At 46.5% G+C, this 19302-nt stretch overlaps 1 protein-coding gene across 1 annotated transcript in view; it reads left to right on the plus strand.

The window, feature by feature from the left end:
• LOC128723164 (E3 ubiquitin-protein ligase TRIM9) overlaps positions 1-19302 on the plus strand; it is a 68997-nt gene that overhangs the window by 36190 nt on the left and 13505 nt on the right. Inside the window, exons 2-5 of the mRNA XM_053816879.1 lie at positions 13297-13392; positions 13703-13834; positions 14085-14186; positions 18635-18794. Of these exons, the coding sequence (XP_053672854.1) occupies positions 13297-13392; positions 13703-13834; positions 14085-14186; positions 18635-18794 (490 nt within the window). The remainder of the gene's footprint in view (positions 1-13296; positions 13393-13702; positions 13835-14084; positions 14187-18634; positions 18795-19302) is intronic.

Here is a 19302-nt window from a genome sequence, read left to right on the forward strand (position 1 = left end):
TAGCGAATGGCCATTAGGGTCGTCATGTTTTCATAACGCCAGATATTACGGGGTGCTATTGGGTGGAATATCAATTGTATGATGTTGATCCAACGAACGTGAAACGTGACGAGCGAATTCGACGACGCGCGAGAAACCCACTTTTGGAGCCGGCTTTTATTTAGCTCTTTATCATCTGTTGGCACTAATTTTTCGTCACTGTTTTCGTATTTGCGGACCATGTGAGAAAATAATAACCGCATAATGGTATGCTTGGCAAGCTTCCCTCGCGTGGTTGAGGAGAATATATCAATGGGCCGCACCCAATCATCTTGCAAGTGCAGCAATTTGCCTCGAAGAACCGTAGGGAAAAACGCCTTTGGTGGCCACCGGTTTTCCGGCCTGTGGTAGGCGGTGTGCTTTGTTCTGCTGTTGGTTTAGAGTTGTAAATTATCGACCGGTTCGTGTAAACCTTCCTTTTTTTTCCTCGCGACCTATGTAATGGGAATGAAAGGACGGTACTTTTCCATGCATAATACACGGGATCCCTGTTGCCCTGAGCCACATAAAGTACCCTTAGGGCGCCTAATTGCTATCATATGTAACCAGGACAACGTGTCTCGTGTCCGGATCGCGGGCCCGAAGGCAGCACGCGAGTGGAGTGCATTAAGATATCAAAAGGGAGCAGCAGCAACAGCAGACGGACGATCGTCTGACGGCGGCTTTTAACGGCTTAGTGGAGGGGTTTTTCCACTCAAATTCGGACAGGGCTCGTGGCGTGTTAATACCACCGTGGTATGATTTATCCCGCGTGCATTTGTGTCGGAAAAAAAGCGTCAAAGAAGTCGAGGGAAAATTCACCCTCCCAGTTCGACAGCTATTCCAGCGATGCGGCAGACGTTGCACTCGATGAAGACGTCAGGCGAAGCATGAATAATAACTCGCGGCACTTTTCCTCCTGCGGTTGGGTCACGCGACACTCGTGGCATTTCGGAGGACGAGCAAAACGAGAAAAAAAACCCTTCTCAGTGAGGCGTAACTGCAGCGGCTCCAAGGCACGGTCTGGTTTGTGTTTTCCCGATTCGGATAGACCGTAGAACCGTAGGGATTATGAACGACAGTGGAGTGATTCGAGGTGATGCATGAAAACGAAAGTATCTCATCGGCAGACGCCTCAGGGTGGACTTAGACTCGGTAAAGGTGACACACAATGTGAGATCGAAGAAGAATCCATTACAGGACACGTCCTCGGAAATAAATGAAAAATTACACTCTCGACTTGGGCCGATTTTTGACTCCGACATCAGACATCTTCAGACCGTTTCGAGAGGCCGGTAGACCTGATTGACGGCTGATCGGTGTCGGTCCCGCAAACGAACCGCACCGAATCGCGTTTGGTCAGCCTGAGTGGCGGCATTCCTTTGGCAGTCGCGCAGGCTAATTTAATATTTGATTCAATAAATGGCCCCGCTCCGTATGCTGGTTGTCCCCGGTGGTGTACGGGAAGGAAAATTAATGACGTAAATATGGCCGGTTCCTATCGCTTCCTAGCGACCGTAGCTTGGGACATCATAATTTTCCATCCGTCGTAAACCTCGAAAACGACACATTTACACGTCGTTTTAAGCCGATCGACCGGCCAAACCACTGGCAACGAACTGTGGCTAATGTGACCCGGCGTACAGCCAGCGGCTTTCGGGAGCACCATTAAAATATCCGTCTCCGTTGGTACCCAAGTGAGGCAATTGACGCAGCAGCAGCAGTCAACAAAAAAAGGTGCAACCGGACCCGCTTTTTTACGAGTGGTACCATAAAAATCTTTTATGAGCGACGGGTTGGGTTTTTTTACCATTTATTTATTTCGATTGCGGCGCAATTCGTTGCGGAAGGATCGTGGTATGACCGATCGGTATCCGGGAATAACAATTTATTTAAATTCTCGCTGGCGCTGTGTTTGGTGTGGGCTGCAATAAATGGACCATCGCTAGCGCGGACGAACAGAGCTCATTGATGTGATAAATAAAATTAAATAAATGAGTCCCATTTTTGGTGGGAATTGAACGGTCACTCGGACTTTCGTTGGCTAAATATAAACTTACAAACGCTACCGTTGGGCATTTCTAGATAGCATGCGAACGAATTTATGTTGTATTTCTGTGTGTGTAGCTTTCTTATCAACGGTTGCGAAGTGTTACCTTTATCAATTAACGAAATGTGTTGCACATAAAAGCAAGGATCCGGTTTTGATCGAAGTGGCCACCATCAAATTGAAGGAGCGGCTGGCGACCTGTTGTGTGCCCGCCTGCTGGAAAAAGGCCATTTCTAACATTTCCATTAATTACGCTCGATTTTCCCTGGGCACCGATTATCGCTGGCCGTGAAACCAGGGCGCGATACGAGCCCGGCAAGATTAGCTTCGGATGCCGGATTGGTGAGCTGGCGTTACTTTTTCGGGAGGGGTTTCCCTTTTGTGGGCCTAGCTGGTGGGTGAGCTTATCGAAGGGCCTTCAAATCACATCGTCGCACGCTAGCAGTATCGCGAACGACGCTTCGACTAAGATATATTACTCGCTGGCTGAACGGGCGAGAGAAACGAGCATACGAAACCCACCGATGGTGGAATTGTTGAGCTTGAACCAAAAAAAAAATACATGAAAACCGAGCGCATAAATTTGCTCACGATTCCAATTTATTCCATCGTCCCACGAGGGCGCGGGCGGTTTGATATGTTGCCGTGCGCCACAGTGGTTGTGACGTTTCCGAACGACGACCCACCGGCAAGGCAAGATGGTGGCCAGGGAAAGGCAGTGAGGGCGACGATAAGCGCCACGCTTCGCCCTTTCCGTTACAATATCGCACGGGATCGATTATGCTTTATTTGATTTACCTTATTGCATTGGCGTTCGCTTTGGGCGGAATTTCATTCGATTTCGCTTCCCTTCGCGCCCTTCGGACGCCGTCCAATTGTGGTGGGGTAATCGCGTTTGGGTCTTGCTCGAAAGGGCAGGAAGCCCGCTTCGTGGAGACAGTCGCTGAGGATCCGTCAGTCAGTACCGACGAGCCCGTGTGTCTGTGAGTTTAAGGGTGGCGTTTGTCGCGTGATTTACCTACCGGGAAGGGCGAAAAATGGCTCCCGCTTTGTGACCGCACCCTTTGGAAAAGCACGAGTGGCATGGTGAAATAAATTAGAAGAAAAATATAAGTAAAAAAAACAGATAATCAACCGAACACGACCACAATCACAACACACCCCGAGACGTGAGTCGCTTGGAAAAATTGAGTCTCGATTAAGGGTGCTGTTTCTTTTTTCAACCAATCGCTGCGGTGTTTTTGATCGGTCTGTTTCCGCGTAATTTACATGCGACGTCAATTCATTTGCATCGAACATTTTCATTCCCCATATCGGCTACGATCACCTTCAGCCTGCACTGTTGCACGATCGTGCCTGTGGGTTGATCGTTACAGCGTCGATTTATGTAATTTTAATTTGTTTGATTGATGCTCACGATTTCAGTTGGGTTTTGATCGAACGGATCGCGCTGACGGAGCTGATTTAGAGGCCTTACCTTTTTTTTACGAACACACGCTAAAACGGAAAGAATAGCGATCGAATCCTATCAGTTTCAATTATCAGATTAAATTTCCGTTGATAATATTTCTTTTGGTCAACGAATCGGATCAGACAACACGTTCTTGTATGCCTGGAGGAGATTGTAGCATTTCTGTACACTTTTCAAGAGAAGTGTTTTATGCCGCTTGTAGGTTTCCCTATCGTGATACCCCATTTGAAGCCATAAGTAATGTAAGTACTTCGGTGTTATAAAAACATATTTCAGTACGATAGGAACGCTCGAGCCTCCGTTGAACGCTCGTGGTATGTTCGATTGACTGGCATAATGCTAGGGGGAGGCAGAAAAGAACGATTTTTCCGACCGATGGTCGATGGCAGGAAGTGAGACAAAGCCTCCGAAAAGGAAAAATTATACACCTTTTAACTTTTACGACCGTGTGTCACGAAAGCCCGCCTGAAAAGCGAGAACACCGCCTCGTGGTGGGGTGACCCAACGCGTTTACGGTGGGTCATTGCCGTATTTTCGGCTGGCTGGAATTTCGGGCTGGAAAAGCTTCCATCGGTCGGTGTGGTGAAACTGGAGAATAGGGTTCGGGAAAGTTTATCCCTCGGACGATTTTCCCCATATTTGCGATACCGTGCCACGAAGCAAGGTACCGATGGCAGGCGTGTAAACAACCAAACATAGGTGGAGCCTGAGTGGAAATTCCGATGGGAAGGGCATGTTTGTGATTTGTGTTGGTAGCTTGTATGTTGTCTTTTTTGTTCTTCGCCCATTTCTTCAGCCGTACCTGTAAAGCAGCCCCGTTTATCTTCTATCCTATTTACTAACTTTCCGATGTCATAACGTCACCGGGAGGCTCACTGGAACGGTTCGCCTAAAGGAACGCGGAAACCAAACGTTCGTGAAGCATGATTGCGCTTTCTTTGCGTGTTTTTTTGTTTTTGTTTCGTCTCTATTTCTTTTGTCGAAAGTTAGTCCAAACCCCCCACACAGTGCAGGGAACTTTTCGCACTTCATCGTGCGTAGCTCAGAAGTCGTGGCGCCACGAGCGTGGGCACTCGTTTCGATATGCTCCAGTTTCGCACACACCGAAATTGAGAAATAAAATATGAAAATTTAATTTATGCCTTCAATATGAACTGCGAGCATTCTCTCTGGATCTCTCTCTCTCTCTATCCTTTGTGAAACAATAGCAATCGTTTGCTCCTTGTGGCGTAGACATCCTGGGGAGGCCGTCGACAGCTGAGCACACAAAAAGCCCTCCGTCCTACCGATGGGGCCTACTCTCGGGGGAGCCATTGGCAAGGTGTGCTTCGAAAGTATGCGGAATTATATTTTATGGTCGGTTAGTACGCCCCCCGACACAACCCTCCAGTGGTGTGTGTGGGCGTGAGACAGTTTTTCCGGAGCACAAAATCGCTATCCCACCGCCGACCTCGGGAAAACCAAACGCCCACGATAGTGGAACCGTAAAGTGACGCGTAGATTTTACGGGCTATGCATGTTGCACCTTTTGCTGGGCGTACTGGTGGACCAAAATTTTCATAACAAAATGAAATTGGTAAGGCCCGGGATACGGGCTGAGGGGACACGCTTTTCCCGCGGTGGGTGGTCACTGGAGAGTGTTTTATGTTTGGAGAGAGTGTTTTATTGTTTCGCTGGTTTTACGATCGCCCGCTCAAGGGTATTGCTGGCAATGAATATTTCGTCCATATGGTGCTGCTGGCAGATGGTGAGGTTTAAGACGTCTCAACGGCAAGAATGACCGGAATGTTGCGTATTGCGATATTAGCGCGGAAGACGCTGGGTGGTGCTTTCGAACGGATGCTGTTACTTTTGATTATCACTTCGAATAGCGGGTGGAAATTAAATTGCGTTGCTTATGGTTTGGTTTAAATTGAGCTAGAAAGGGCTTGCATGTCCTTTTGAATGCAGGCATATCCTTGCAGTTGATTGCTGTATCAATGATTTATGTTGTTCTTATGACTTATTTTTCATAATAAAAAATTATACCATACACCGTATTTTCATTGGAACAAGGATTCATTAGACGATTGGTCAACTAATTCAAGCTGCTCAAAAGTAACGGCTCACTAATGGCACAATTTCCGACGATCGTATACTGAAAGTGACGGAATGGCTTTCCGTCTGGGTGTGATCATAGCGCCTTCCAACATGTTCGAGGACAAACTTTTCCATTCAGATGTGGGTGCTGACCGTCGCTGGTGGTCACCAACCGAACATCCTTCCAAACGCGGGTCGACAAAGTTTTTAATGGCCCATCCTCTTACCCTTTCAAAAAGCCCACTGTTTACTCGTTTTTAGTTCTCTTTCTCTCTCTCTCTCTCTCTCTCTCTCTCTCTCTATCTCTCTCTCTCTCTCGCCCTTTCTCAGTCGCGCTCGGGTCAAGAGCCACGGCTCCAAGTTGGCAAAATGAACCAAAGTTAGGGTCGTTTATATGAACCCACCTATTCAGCGGGGCCGCCATTATTGATAAGGATAATGCTGCCGCACGCGTTCCGAAAGGATTGGTGCTCGTTTTTCAACGCCTTGTTTTGCGTGCATTAAAATGTGATATATTTTTGCAAAGGCCCTCCGTGTAAGCGGTGGTTTTATGGTGGTTGCAAATTATGGTTAATCAGTGAAGACGAGACTACAAACGATCGGGTACAAGAGAAAGTCTTAACTACAACGCTACAAACGGGCATGCTCTTGGGCACATGGACGTCGCTCAACACCGCACAACATTTTCGTTTTGCTTCTCCGAATGCCATGTTTTGAGTTGCTTTCCGACCCGATCAGTACGAGAATCGTAAAAGTCTGCCTCATGACGACATCGCTTCCGTTTAGCATCTACTCGGGATTTTTCTCAGCTTTTTCCGTCAGATCGGCGAGGCGTAACAGGAGCTGTCATGCACAAATGCACACATCACCATGCATCACATGGGAGTTTTTAATCGCAAATGTTTAAGCAGAGGCATAACTATCACGGCTTGGAGATACATAAAAGGGTAGCATGTGTGATCCTCGGATCATGTGTGATTATTGTGTCTATCTTCTTTTTGTATTTAATTTTTAAATTTGTAAACGTTGACTCAAGCACTGACTGGAACAAGGACTCAGGACAATGAGTGTTGGAATTTTTCTTCTTCACTGGCCCCCATTCACAATTGAGCACGTCGTACTGACATAGCCTACCTTGCTAAGCTTAGTCAAGGCTTTCATGACTTTTTTAATTACTCGTAGGTGGATAGTCAGTCCTGCGTACGAGTGGGGCTCAGACGAGATTCGATCCCGATACTATATCGTGTGTTTGTGCCGCACTAACGCACTAACGCTTCGGCTATCGAGCTCCCCTCGAGTGTTGGAGTTGTGCCTCGTAAATCAGTGGAACGCGATGGAAAATATACCATACACCATATCTTATACCTTAAATTCGAGGATCAATCTATACCGGAAGCTAGAGACAAAAGGTTCAACCCCATTGAAACACGTGGAATACAATGTTTTATGGCTAGTTTTGGTGTAGTATAACCATTTTGTCAATTGTGTTTTGTCCATTTCACACTCGACGATTTTGCCAGAGATGGTGAATTTCATCCACGACACCAGTTATTTCCACGACACCAGTGTCGAATTTAATTTACTGTTTTAAAATCGGTGCATTCTTTGACGAATAGACGAAGCTATTTCTTTTACTAACGAATGCCATCTTAATTTAGTTTTGTAAGTAAAACACGTTTTATTTGTATTGCAAAAGGGTAAGATTGAACGTGTGATATTCAGCCAGTAGTCGCAAAAGAAGTTGATTAATGCTCTGATATTATTGGTCTAGTTCGGATCTTTGGGACCAAGTCTATGACAAGCATCGATGTCGGACGTCGCAGTCATGAGCGCTTGCATATTTTTCACCTTACGAGAATATAAACAGCCTCCAAGTCGGTTGGTACTGGCCTTGGCCTCAGACTTGATAAGGTTAAACAATGCTTCTGTCTTGGAAACTGTCTTCTTCGCAAGCGCCTTGTAGTACGAAGTAATCTGAAGGTATAAAGTTTGACGTATTAGAAAAAAATTCTTCGTTAATTCGACAATAGCACACTTACGGATGAAAGGCACGCTCCAGGTGTGGTCATTGTGTTGCACGCTGATAAATTGCTATACAGATCTTCGAGGTCAAAAAGCACCGTCGTCAATAGAGCAGCAGATAGATCAATGAAGTAGTTCACTCGGAAAACTTCCAAGCTAAAGCAAGCTTCCACGTCAGACACGAGCAGTGCGTAGAAGTTTATCAGTCGGGGCTTGTACTTGTAGAAACAGAACTGTGAATTTGGACCACCCGATATTAGAACCTCGATGAGATAGGTGATCGAATCGTAGGAACGGGGAACTAGTGCCAGTGCGTACTGCGTCAAGTATGATCCAGCGTCAGTGAGGTACTGCGTGATGACCTCGTCGTTAATCTTACCGGGATAGCTTTGTAACTTATCATAAGCATCTCCGTATGATGAGAACGTATCCGAAACGCCGACGTACTCTTGTAGAGTTTCGAGTACCGTTACGGCACCTGATACATCGATTTCATCTAGCGTAGCTATGGTGTTTCCAATATTACCTACAATACTTGTCCCAATTTCCCCCACAGAATTGGTAAAATCAGTGAGATAAGTGTTAAGATTGCTTCTCAGTACCGTGGACAGTTCATCGAGATCCACCAGGAACGCGTCACTTAATTCGACGTTATCGAGCGTAGAGTGAACGGTGTACCTTACAGGCAAAATCGTCGCTTTCAGGAGCGAGATTGAGGCCAGTAAATTTGTGGTGAGATTGGGATCAATCTGAGCCTTTCCGGATCTGATGACAGCCGTTTGGAGGGCAGTTTTCAGCTTCTGCAAGTTGGTGTCGAGCTGCACGAGAGCGTTGCGCATATTACCGAACACGTCACCGAACAGATGGTTAATGTCCGTTCCGTAAATATTGGTAAGGGTCGTGCGTGTGGAAGCAACTTCCCCATCGATGAAGCTCTTCATCGCAGAGATCGCGGTTGAGATCGGATTGAAAACGGCATTGTAATTGCCGTCGTTTTTAGGCACACCCGCAACGATGGCGTTCGTTATCGGTGGACCAAGCGTTGCGACCTTTGTGCCGAGTGATTCCATCAACGGCAGTAATGTTTTCAAGCGATCATAATCCGTTACAGGCACGAAACCGTTGTTGTCGTCTAGCTCCTCGAACAGTGGACCGATGCTCGCTGCTGCGGTCTTGATCGTCAAACTCGACTGGACCAGGCCGACAGAACCAAACTCGGGACTTGGTGCGGCGTGGATATACTGAGAACGGACATAATGAGGCACACACGTGATCACTGAACGTAATTATGTTAAACTTTACAAAACTGCCTGGAGCAACTAGGTTACCTGGAGCACAGCGGTTATCAGGATCAGTAATGGTGGACTTGTACGAGCCATTGTAGCGAAGAAAATGGCAAAAATTTGAAAATTATTCAACTCATCAACTAAGACGCACCTATATAGGGAGTGTTTCGAGGTATGCAACGCCACGCCACCTGGATAAACAATTGTGCCAGACAAAACACACATATTTTTTTGAGTAGGAATCTGATAGAACGCTGCCAAACCAGCGTGAAATGTGTTGTGAATTTGTAGATCAGCTTTGCCGCTGGGAGTTTTGGGAGAAAACGCGCTTTATTTGTATTGCAAATGTTTAAGATTGGATGTGTGATATTCAGCAAGTAGTTGCAAAATAAGTTGACTAATTTTCTGATATCAGTAGTCTAGTTTGGATCTTGGGGACCAAGTCTATGACAAGTATCGATGTCGGACATCGCAGACATGAGCGCTTGCATATTTTTCAGCTTATGAGAATATAAACAGCCTCCAAGTCGGTTGGTACTGGCCTTGGCCTCAGATTTGATAAGGTTAAACAATGCCTCTGTCTTGGAATCTGTCTTCTTTGTAAGTGCAATGTAGTACGAAGTAATCTGAAGGTGTAAAGTTTGACGTATTAGAAAAACATTCCTCCTTAATGCGACAATAGCACACTTACGGATGAAAGGCACGCTCCAGGTGTGGTCATTGTGTTGCACGCTGATACATTGCTATACAGATCTTCGAAGTCAAAACTCACCACCTGTAATAGCGCAGCGGATAGATCAATGAAGTGGTTCACTCGGAAAACTTCCAAGCTAAAGCAAGCTTCCACGTCAGATACGAGCAGTGCGTAGAAGTTTATCAGCCGAGGTTTGTACTTGTGGAAACAGAACTGTGAATTTGGACCACCCGATATTAGAACCTCGATGAGATAGGTGATCGAATCGTAGGAACGGGGAACTAGTGCCAGTGCGTACTGCGTCAAGTATGATCCAGCGTCAGTGAGGTACTGCGTGATGACTTCGTTAGTAATCTTACCGGGATAGCTTTGTAAATTAGTCAAAACGGTTATATATGGCACAAACGATTCTGAAAAGCTGCTGAATTCGGGTAAAGTTCTAAGTAACGTTGTTGGATCACTTATATCGATTGCATTTAGCGTAGCGAAGGTGTTGTCAATATTGCTTTTTATGCTTGTTCCAATTGCCCCCACAGAATTGGTAAAATCAGTGAGATAAGTGTTAAGATTGCCTTTCAGTACATTGGACAGCTCATCAAGATCCACCAGGAACGCGTCACTTAATTCGACGTTATCGAGCGTAGTGTAAACGGTGAACCTTACAGGCAAAATCGTCGTTTTCAGGAAAGAGACCGAGGCCAATAAATTTGTGGTGAGATTGGGATCAATCTGAGCCTTTCCGGATCTGATGACAGCCGTTTGGAGGGCAGTTTTCAGCTTCTGCAAGTTGGTGTCGAGCTGCACGAGAGCGTTGCGCATATTACCGAACACGTCACTGAACAGATGGTTAATGTCCGTTCCGTAAATATTGGTAAGGGTCGTGCGTGTGGAAGCAACTTCCCCATCGATGAAGCTCTTCATCGCAGAGATCGCGGTTGAGATCGGATTGAAAACGGCATTGTAATTGCCGTCGTTTTTAGGCACACCCGCAACGATGGCGTTCGTTATCGGTGGACCAAGCGTTGCGACCTTTGTGCCGAGTGATTCCATCAGCGGCAGTACTATTTTGAAGGGTGCATAATCCGTTACAGGCACGAAACCGTTGTTGTCGTCTAGCTCCTCGAACAGTGGACCGATGCTCGCTGCTGCGGTCTTGATCGTCAAACTCGACTGGACCAGGCCGACAGAACCAAACTCGGGACTTGGTGCGGCGTGGATATACTGAGAACGGACATAATGAGGCACACACGTGATCACTGAACGTAATTATGTTAAACTTTACAAAGCTGCCTCGAGCAACTAGGTTACCTGAAGCACAGCGGTTATCAAGATCAGTAATGGTGGACTTGTACGAGCCATTGTAGCGAAGAAAATGGCGAAAATTTTGAAAATATTTCCACTTATCAACGGGACGCACCTATATAGGGAGTGTTTCGAGGTATGCAACGCCACGCCACCTGGATAAACAATTGTGCAAGACAAGCCATTTCTGGAAATTGATGGAACGTAGTCCGCAAGCGCACCAGCGCAAAATAAAATGTGGATTTATAAACAGCTTTACTGCTGGTTTATTCAGATGTTCTGCATCCAGTTAGTAATCTAAACCAAGACAGGCACATGCAGGGATATATAAGTATACATCTGTCTGTAGATAATCGACGAGTATAATAGAAGATTTTTGTGGTACTTCTACAGAAGTGGATTTTTCAGTTCATTTCATATCATCTTCTGACTAGTGTACAAATTACGCGCATTATTCATTTTTCAAATACAAATAACATCAACCGAAGTTATGATGCTTGCTGTAGAGAAACAAAAATCTCATAGGCGTAACAGAATCGTTTGACGCATTTCTTACGCTCATCCTAATTCCCGCATTTGAATGCTGCATTGAAACACGCCCAACGAAATAGTCCATCGAGTTAACGACGGGCGTGGCTAAATGGGGCCCAAAAACAACGAAACCTAGCGCTCAAAGGTTGTTGCCGTGAAAAATTTGTATCCAGTCGTGTTTAGTTGCCTTAATTTTCCAACGGGTCATTTTCCTAGTTTATCTGTCCGCTTTGTTCGTGTTGCTTGGACTTGGCTGGCGTGAACATTTTGCGAAGTATCAGCCCGTTCACCACGAACTGTGCCAGATCTTGTTTCCGACTGTCCGTGAAAGTGGCATAATTGTTTGTTTCAAAAGAATAATTTGGAATTTCGTGTCCATCCGCAAGAATCGGAGTGTCTTATCTTTCGGAATTGATGCTCCAATTCACGCCACAGAACATTAGGCAGATTAGACTAGGGGTCCGCATTAATTTCTGGCCTACTTTAGGTAAACTAAAGCGAGACCGTTGTTATTCAATTCGCCTTCGTTAAGTCGTTTCTTAAGTCGTTCGTTTATGAGTTTAGTCTTGTATTTTTTTAGTGCGCGAAAGAATACAATCCACATGAAAGTTTATGTTTGAATCTACAAATAGACGTACATTGTTAATTGTTCGAAAGAAGAGAAACTGTTACCGTTATCATTTTGTGCGAAACTAAGTCGTAATTTGGTTGTATATGGCATGTGAATAATGTACAGCTACACAAAAAAACAGGCAATTCTCCTGATAACCATTTAGATAGCACTTCTGTTATTAGGTTTGTATCGAACTTTCGTAGCATATAATTCCTCTCTCGACTGCTAGAACTGGTTGGTTTCCGTGATGCTAATCACTTCCGGAGCATGGTTTTATGGTACAATTTGCGCCAACAGTCGGTGGCATGGTCTGAAGGGCCAAACATGGCATCATTCTCCCTCTCTGGTTTTCCCCACGGCAGAAGCTTATGTGAACCAGCATCATCCAAATTCGGGACGCATCCATCCATCCATCGGTGCCGTGTACGCAACAGCCTGCCGTGAAGTGTCTGCGCTGCCATAGATGGCTGACGGCTGACGACGTTGGTTGCATGTAATTTCAAATTAATGTCTGCAAACGCATGCACAGGGCCGTAACGGAATTGGGGAACTCCGACCACGGAGGGGTTGCATTTCCACTCTGCAGAGAGTCATCTGGGAACCGGCCGGCCCCGGCTGTACAGACATGCCGGTCTAATTTTATTGATGCTGTCTGGCAGCTTAATTACTCGCTGCTATATTCTCGCTCCCCAAGTGGGACTAGCTCCTAAGGATGCACCTTCAGATGGCACTTGTTTACCTGTGCTCGACTAACTAACCTTCATTAAAACGAACGGACGAAAGTGTTTCGGAATGGTTTGCAATAAGTCTTATCATCGATTTTCTTTTACCCGATGTCGACACACTGTGTGACATCGTACGTTGGGTGTTTATCTCGTAGCAAATTGAGATAAACAGCAGCAAGTTCTGATTGGGGCAAGGCATTGCAATTCATGCATTCATTCATTGCTGTTGGGATAGAAAATTCGGCAGAAGAACGCTATTGCTACTATGTGGTCTATGGTAGGTCCACGTTGGGTTACAAAATTTACTAACATCGCTGTGTTGCCATCAGAAGCACTCTGAAATGATAAATTTGCAATAATCCGCTGAACGAAGGAACGAAACAATCCGAGACTGGGATGGTTCCCGGTCCGGTTCGAAGTTGATTAAACTTGTTTAAAATGGAGCCTCCTTTTCCGAAATCACCCTAATGCGTGTTTATTTTTCCCTTTTACATTAATTCCGCAGACTGAACTATCCCACAACCTACAGCACCTGTCGGAGAAGGCGCGTTCGACAACCGAATTCATCCAAAGACTGAAGGGAATGAGCGACAAAGTGACGGTGAGTATCGTACATGTGACCCATTCGGATCCGGCCAGTCCAGTGTCCAGGTACCGAACTGTGGTTCACTCTCGGGATTGCGTAACGAGGTTTCTCTGCCAGAGACTGTTGTTTATTTGGCAACGATCCTCGTCGGTCCCCAGGCATCGAACGGTCAGGACATCCGATTGCACTGGCGACAGGGTCCGTTCCCGTTGTTCAGCCAACGCTAATGGTTAGGCTGGGCTTTTCCCACCCGTACTCACACACACACACACACACACACACACACCCTACGACTGACGCTTGTTCTACCGTTTCTCTACCACAGGATTCGTGCATCGAGTTCGAACGGCTCGTCACGGTACAGTGCGAGACGCTGATAGCGGCCATTACCGCCCGAAGGGACGTCCTACTCGATGTAATTCGAAGCGATAAGGAAGCCAAAATACGCACGCTGAAGGTAAGATTAATTTTGTTTGGCCGATGCGGCTGAGGGTCGGTTTGATTTGCGATACTGCAGGCTGCACGTTCATCGACGTTTGATCAACATCCGCACGCGTAGGCAGCAGCGCTTAATGAACGCGATCGCATCGGACCGGATATGGATTTTATGGCGGAAAAGTTTAGCCGCTTATTGTGAAGGGAGCAGGATGCCCGTAATGTGTAATCGGTACCGATTTGATGACTATTCGTTGTTTTCCCTCCCGCAGGATCAACAGGCGAGTTGCACGGGGAAGCTCCAGCAAACGACCGGCCTGATTCAGTTCTGCATCGAAGCGCTCAAAGAGACGGATAGTGCAGCATTTTTGCAGGTAATTTTCAGCAGCGTTTTGTTTTGATTTCACATCACACCAGAGCAGTGTTTGGAACCGGTTTTGCAATGCCAATGATCTAGGATTTTCATTCACAAGCAAATAGATTTACAGTAGGGTTGCCAAATAGTGCCAGGATTACTCGTCCGATTTCGATATCATTTTATGGGGCTTCGCTTGAAAGCTCCAAACAAAAATCGCCACCCTACCCCAGATGTCCAGACGGATAACGGACCGGCGCCTCGACGGGAGCGCAGGCGAAAAAATCCATAAAATATTTAAGAACACTTGAGCAACGCTTGCCGGCTTATATCAGGTTCTTGAGAGGAGAGAAGACAGACAAAAAAACAACAGTTTGCTTTGCATGATCGGGGGTTTTGTTTGTTTCCATGTTCGGGTCGTTGGTGCTTGGAAGTGGAGCAGACCGAGCAGCCATAGCATATTGCACGTTTTATTACCACGGATAAAACCGGCACCAGATAAATTCATGTTTGATGAAAAATAATAATTTATAAAACATATAGCTGCTGCCTAACATATGAAAGGCTGCATTTTTTTAAGGCAGATTTTAAGCTCCTTACTGCTGGGTAAAATGAACCTTGGCCATCGTCAAAGTTTACGTGGTTTTATTTAGAAGATTATTGTTGAAAGAATAGAAATGAGTTGTTAAAAGGGCGCAAGAAATGTTCTATTCTTTACGTTTCCCAACGATAGGTTTTTCATTCAGGGTTTTGTCTTTTTCCTTCCGCGAGCATGTTTGCTTTTGATAGCGCGAACAAAAACGGGTCAAACAACTCGCAGGCAGTTGTTTTTACTCCGACCGGATTCAGTGGAGAAGTTGGCGTGTGTTTTTTTCTTCGTATTTCGTGGCTACAGAAGTTTTACAGTTTGGGGAATTCAACCCGGGAAGCGGTACACCGGAACAAAACCGAAACCCGGTGGAAAATAATGCCGTCGGATTCGTATCGGAAACCGACACTAACCTCAGGCTTACACCGATACAGAATCGACCCCACTCCCAGCCGGTCTACCAGCCTGGGGTTTTACGTCGGCATTTCACGTTTTCCCTCACATCAGCGGCTCACTCCTTGAAACGCCCAGCCGGAGAGATGGAGTTATCCGCTCGCACGGCGAATGGAATCCGCAGCTGAAAAAAGAAAACACACATCAAAGCGAACTCTGGCAAATGTAAAAACCTTCTCATCCGTTCGTCCAGGGAGCTAAAACTACCGCGAGTGGAGCGTGGAAAACGGAATGTTAGTGCTGTTGTTGGTACCGTGGTGGCTTCCGTGTCCTGTTGGGCGAATATGAATTCTGTGATGAAATGTATCCCAGCAACTGGCCAGGCATATATGGCAATGCAATATCAAATGCCTTCTGCATATGCCATGTGTAACGATCGACAAGCAAGGCCGAATCGAACTATTCAAACAAAAAGGACTCTACCCGGTCAGCTGGATGTTGCATTTTTATCATTCGGTTTTCTCGTGCCCGTTTGACATAAGTTATAGTGAAGCCATCCGAGAGCTATCTGTGCGCGAAAAAATGCAAAAAGGTGACATATTTTTACGGTTGTGTTTTTGCAAATGTTTGTTGGGTTTTGTTATGTGAAATATGAGTAACTGATTTTATTTTCCATTTTATTTTCCACCTATGTTTTATGCTCTTGTACTGTTCACAGCTCGTGTTTTGACTTGAACATAGTATAATGCAACAAACGCAGGCTTAAATGTCCCCAACTTAACTACTCTCTCAACAAATTAAGCCCATTGATTTACATCATCAACCGCTTCCGATGAGTTTTCCACATCACGACACAGGCTATTTCCCATTCCGATCCGAGTATTGACAAAAAAGAACCGCCCGGTATAATCCCTCCATCAGCACCGAAGTCGCGACCCACCGGGCAACTAATTAAAATGCATTTTTAATTCCCTTTTATCTCCGACTGCACTCGATGTGCCCGAGCGGAAAACGATGTGACTCAGCGCGTTTTCGCGTGTGGTGGAATCTCGGGAAGCAGGATCGGAGCGTTGCCGGTTTCGGTAACGATTCGCGAGCTGATAAATTCGCTCGAATGCACCATCGACCGAACCACCCCACCAAGTGGGTGGGAAAAGTGCAACCGACGGTACGGAATCAGCGAAGCGGCACGGTGCGATAGATTTATGAGGTGCTAAAGAGCCATTCCTCGGTTTAGCGGGTGCCAAATGCATGCGCAATCGTTCATGCGGTTGATTTGTTTACAAAATCTGTTGCAACTCGCTCCCAAAAATAAAAAAAGGATACATATGGCGTGTGAAACACGTTTTTTTTTTTCATCCGACGAGATGCTTAGCATTGCCGAGCATTTATTGTGTGCCGTTTAGTAGAGCGTCACGCGTTGGTTGAATTTGATAACGAAGCACAAGGATGCCCATAAATCGCTGCTTGTCCATGGCCACGCACCAATGCCACTCACATTTCACCAAAAAGTTGAAATTCAAGCGTCTCGTTACGGCTGACAGCACCTTTCAGGCTCCCGCCATGAAATATTGTGCTTTACTAGACTAGCAAACTCGGCCGCCCATTTCCAGTGGAGACGAATGAATTGAAAAAAAAAAGGATGACCAATCCGGCCTACCATTACAGGGTGCCGGAATCATGTGGCAATGTTTCCCATTAGAGCGTTCCCGGGTGAAATCACGGGCCACCGCAAAGACGTTCGTTCCAAAGGCCTGTCAGGGTTCAGGCCACCGCAAGTCACGGTGTTTTGCTTGATCCGTCACCGAGCCCTTAATGGTGGCCCATCGGTTCCCGTCGGAATGTGCTCTTTGAACTCGGGCCGGGCTGGCAATCGATTTTTGTGGTCTACTCGGACCGGCGCAGTATCGGCCACATCGCAGGCCTGACGTGGTGGTCGGTTGCGGTTTTCAATCTCCCGCCCAACCATTTAGGGTTGCGTGTGGGGTGTCGAGGTGGAACGGTGATGGTATGGTCGCCACCCAACATTATTAGGAGCTTTAATTACTCCGGTTTGGTTTGGGCCAGTCCGCTGGACATGGGTTGGTGGATCGCCTGTGGCATAAAGTTGATTTGTGCACTTCGTAATGGATTGGAAATTGAAAGCTGTACGGCTGTATGCGAACGAGTATCACGTACATTGGAAAGAGGATCGTTTGAACTGTATTTCCCATGTTATTCCCATAATGTAGATTAATTTTCTCTCGCACGTTCGCGAGCAGGTTGTGCGGCATTCTCTTCTCGAAAAGGGATTAATTTGAAACAAATTCAATATCACTCCGCTAGTTTGCATAAATTTGCCTGCCCTTCGTATCGCATCGTGCCGGCCACGCAAAATCTCCATTAATTATGGAAATAATCAATGAATAGCAGATGATTCGCTCCAATCCGACCGGCTCGCGATTGTACCGCAAATGGAATGTGCTTCGATAGTCCGCCTGTACGTTGTGTTCGATGAAACCATTTTCCGATCGTGGCATTCGCCATTAGGCTAATATACACAAAGTTTATTTTATTTGCGACCACCATAATTCCACCGAATGCGCTCCGGTTTTGGCGATTGGGGTAATGGGCCGTAAAGCAACAGGGACGCCTTTAGCCACGGCCACATCGGTTGATGGATGGTGGAGTTTTGTTTGCCAGCATCGTAAGCATCTCGAGTCCCGTAGCTGACGCTTCATTAAACATTTCGTTGTATCAAAGCACCGTGCGTTGATTTATCGCGTGAGCACGAGAAAACCGGCACGATGCCACCCATTTTCGATTCGGCTTTAATTCGTCATCGCCAACATTGCGGTTTGCATTGTGAGCCATCCGCGCAAGTACGGGTTGCGGTTAGCAGGTGGCCTTTAAGGGACCATTTTCGTGTTGGGTCTTCTCCCTCTGGGGGCTCGTGTGACCTTTGACTTACGGAGACGGAGCGATACTGCTTGACAGGCACATTCAACGCCTCCACCCTATATGGTCTTGCCGACAGAGACCGGATCGATCGTGTCGATGATCTGCTGCTTGGCTGGTCGGAGGAGTGTGATGGCGCCGGTTGAAAAGGTCACAAAATAAATCACATCGACGTGTCGATGCTAAAGGTGCAACAAGTCAAATGGAAGAAAAAAAAAGGAATAGAAGTCAGTATTCAAATAAATCCATCTGTTCCACAGGACAGGTCTCAGCTAGCAACAGCATAGGCAGGTTATTTGAGTGCAGTTGCACAACCCCCAACATGACAGCGTCAAGCCACCGTTGTGGCTCTACGGGATCTCGTGGCACAGCTTAGAACCGTGGTATTGCACGATGCCACGATGCGAATTCGCACGCAGTTTCCATCTCACGAAAGTGTCAAAGTTGGCAAATAAAAACATTACTCAGCCCCTCAGCAGCTCGTAAGCTCGGTGCGCGTTCGCGTGTGTAACATACTCATCTCTTCTCGAAACGTTCTCTTCTTGCAGGTTGGCTCGATGTTAATTAACCGCGTCGCGAACACGGACATGACCTGGCACCAGGAGGTCACGAATGCGGCCCCGCGCGTATCACCAATTATCGATCTCACGCTCGACGACTCGTCGGTGGTGCGCGCCATCGATAATCTCAACTTCATCCAGATGAAGCGTAAGTACTTGTGCCCCCTCCTTTTGCGGTGGGTTCATTGGTGGGTGGGGGTGAATTTCCTCCTGCGAAAGGGATGACGCGGTGACATTAATTTATGCAAGGCGCCTGTGCGAGTGTTCGTGCTCAATTAACGGCAAACCTGAGACTGCGGCTGACAACCGCGTCGTGTCGTGCGTGTGTGTTTCTTGCGTACTTAAACGAGCTTTTACGCGCTTTTTCGATGGCGATCGTAATCGGATCGTAATGGTACGCAAGGCAATCGAACTTATTGAAATGGGTGCCAGAATTTGCGGCCGTGGTTTGCGCGTGATTACGTGGAGAATCGCCAATCGACACAATTTTTACGCGCTCAACGAACGTGGAATCGTTAAAATGGATCTTAATTTTTTGATGGCGTTTTGTTAAACCAAAAAGCCACGCGTTGGCAGGAAACAAGTTTATTCAACATAAAAAGGAGTGCGCGCTTTCGGCAACTCCCCAGCGTGGTGAGAAATGGGATGGGCATTAA

Source organism: Anopheles nili, chromosome 3 (genome assembly GCF_943737925.1).
Source record: "Anopheles nili chromosome 3, idAnoNiliSN_F5_01, whole genome shotgun sequence".
Lineage (NCBI taxonomy): Eukaryota > Metazoa > Arthropoda > Insecta > Diptera > Culicidae > Anopheles > Anopheles nili.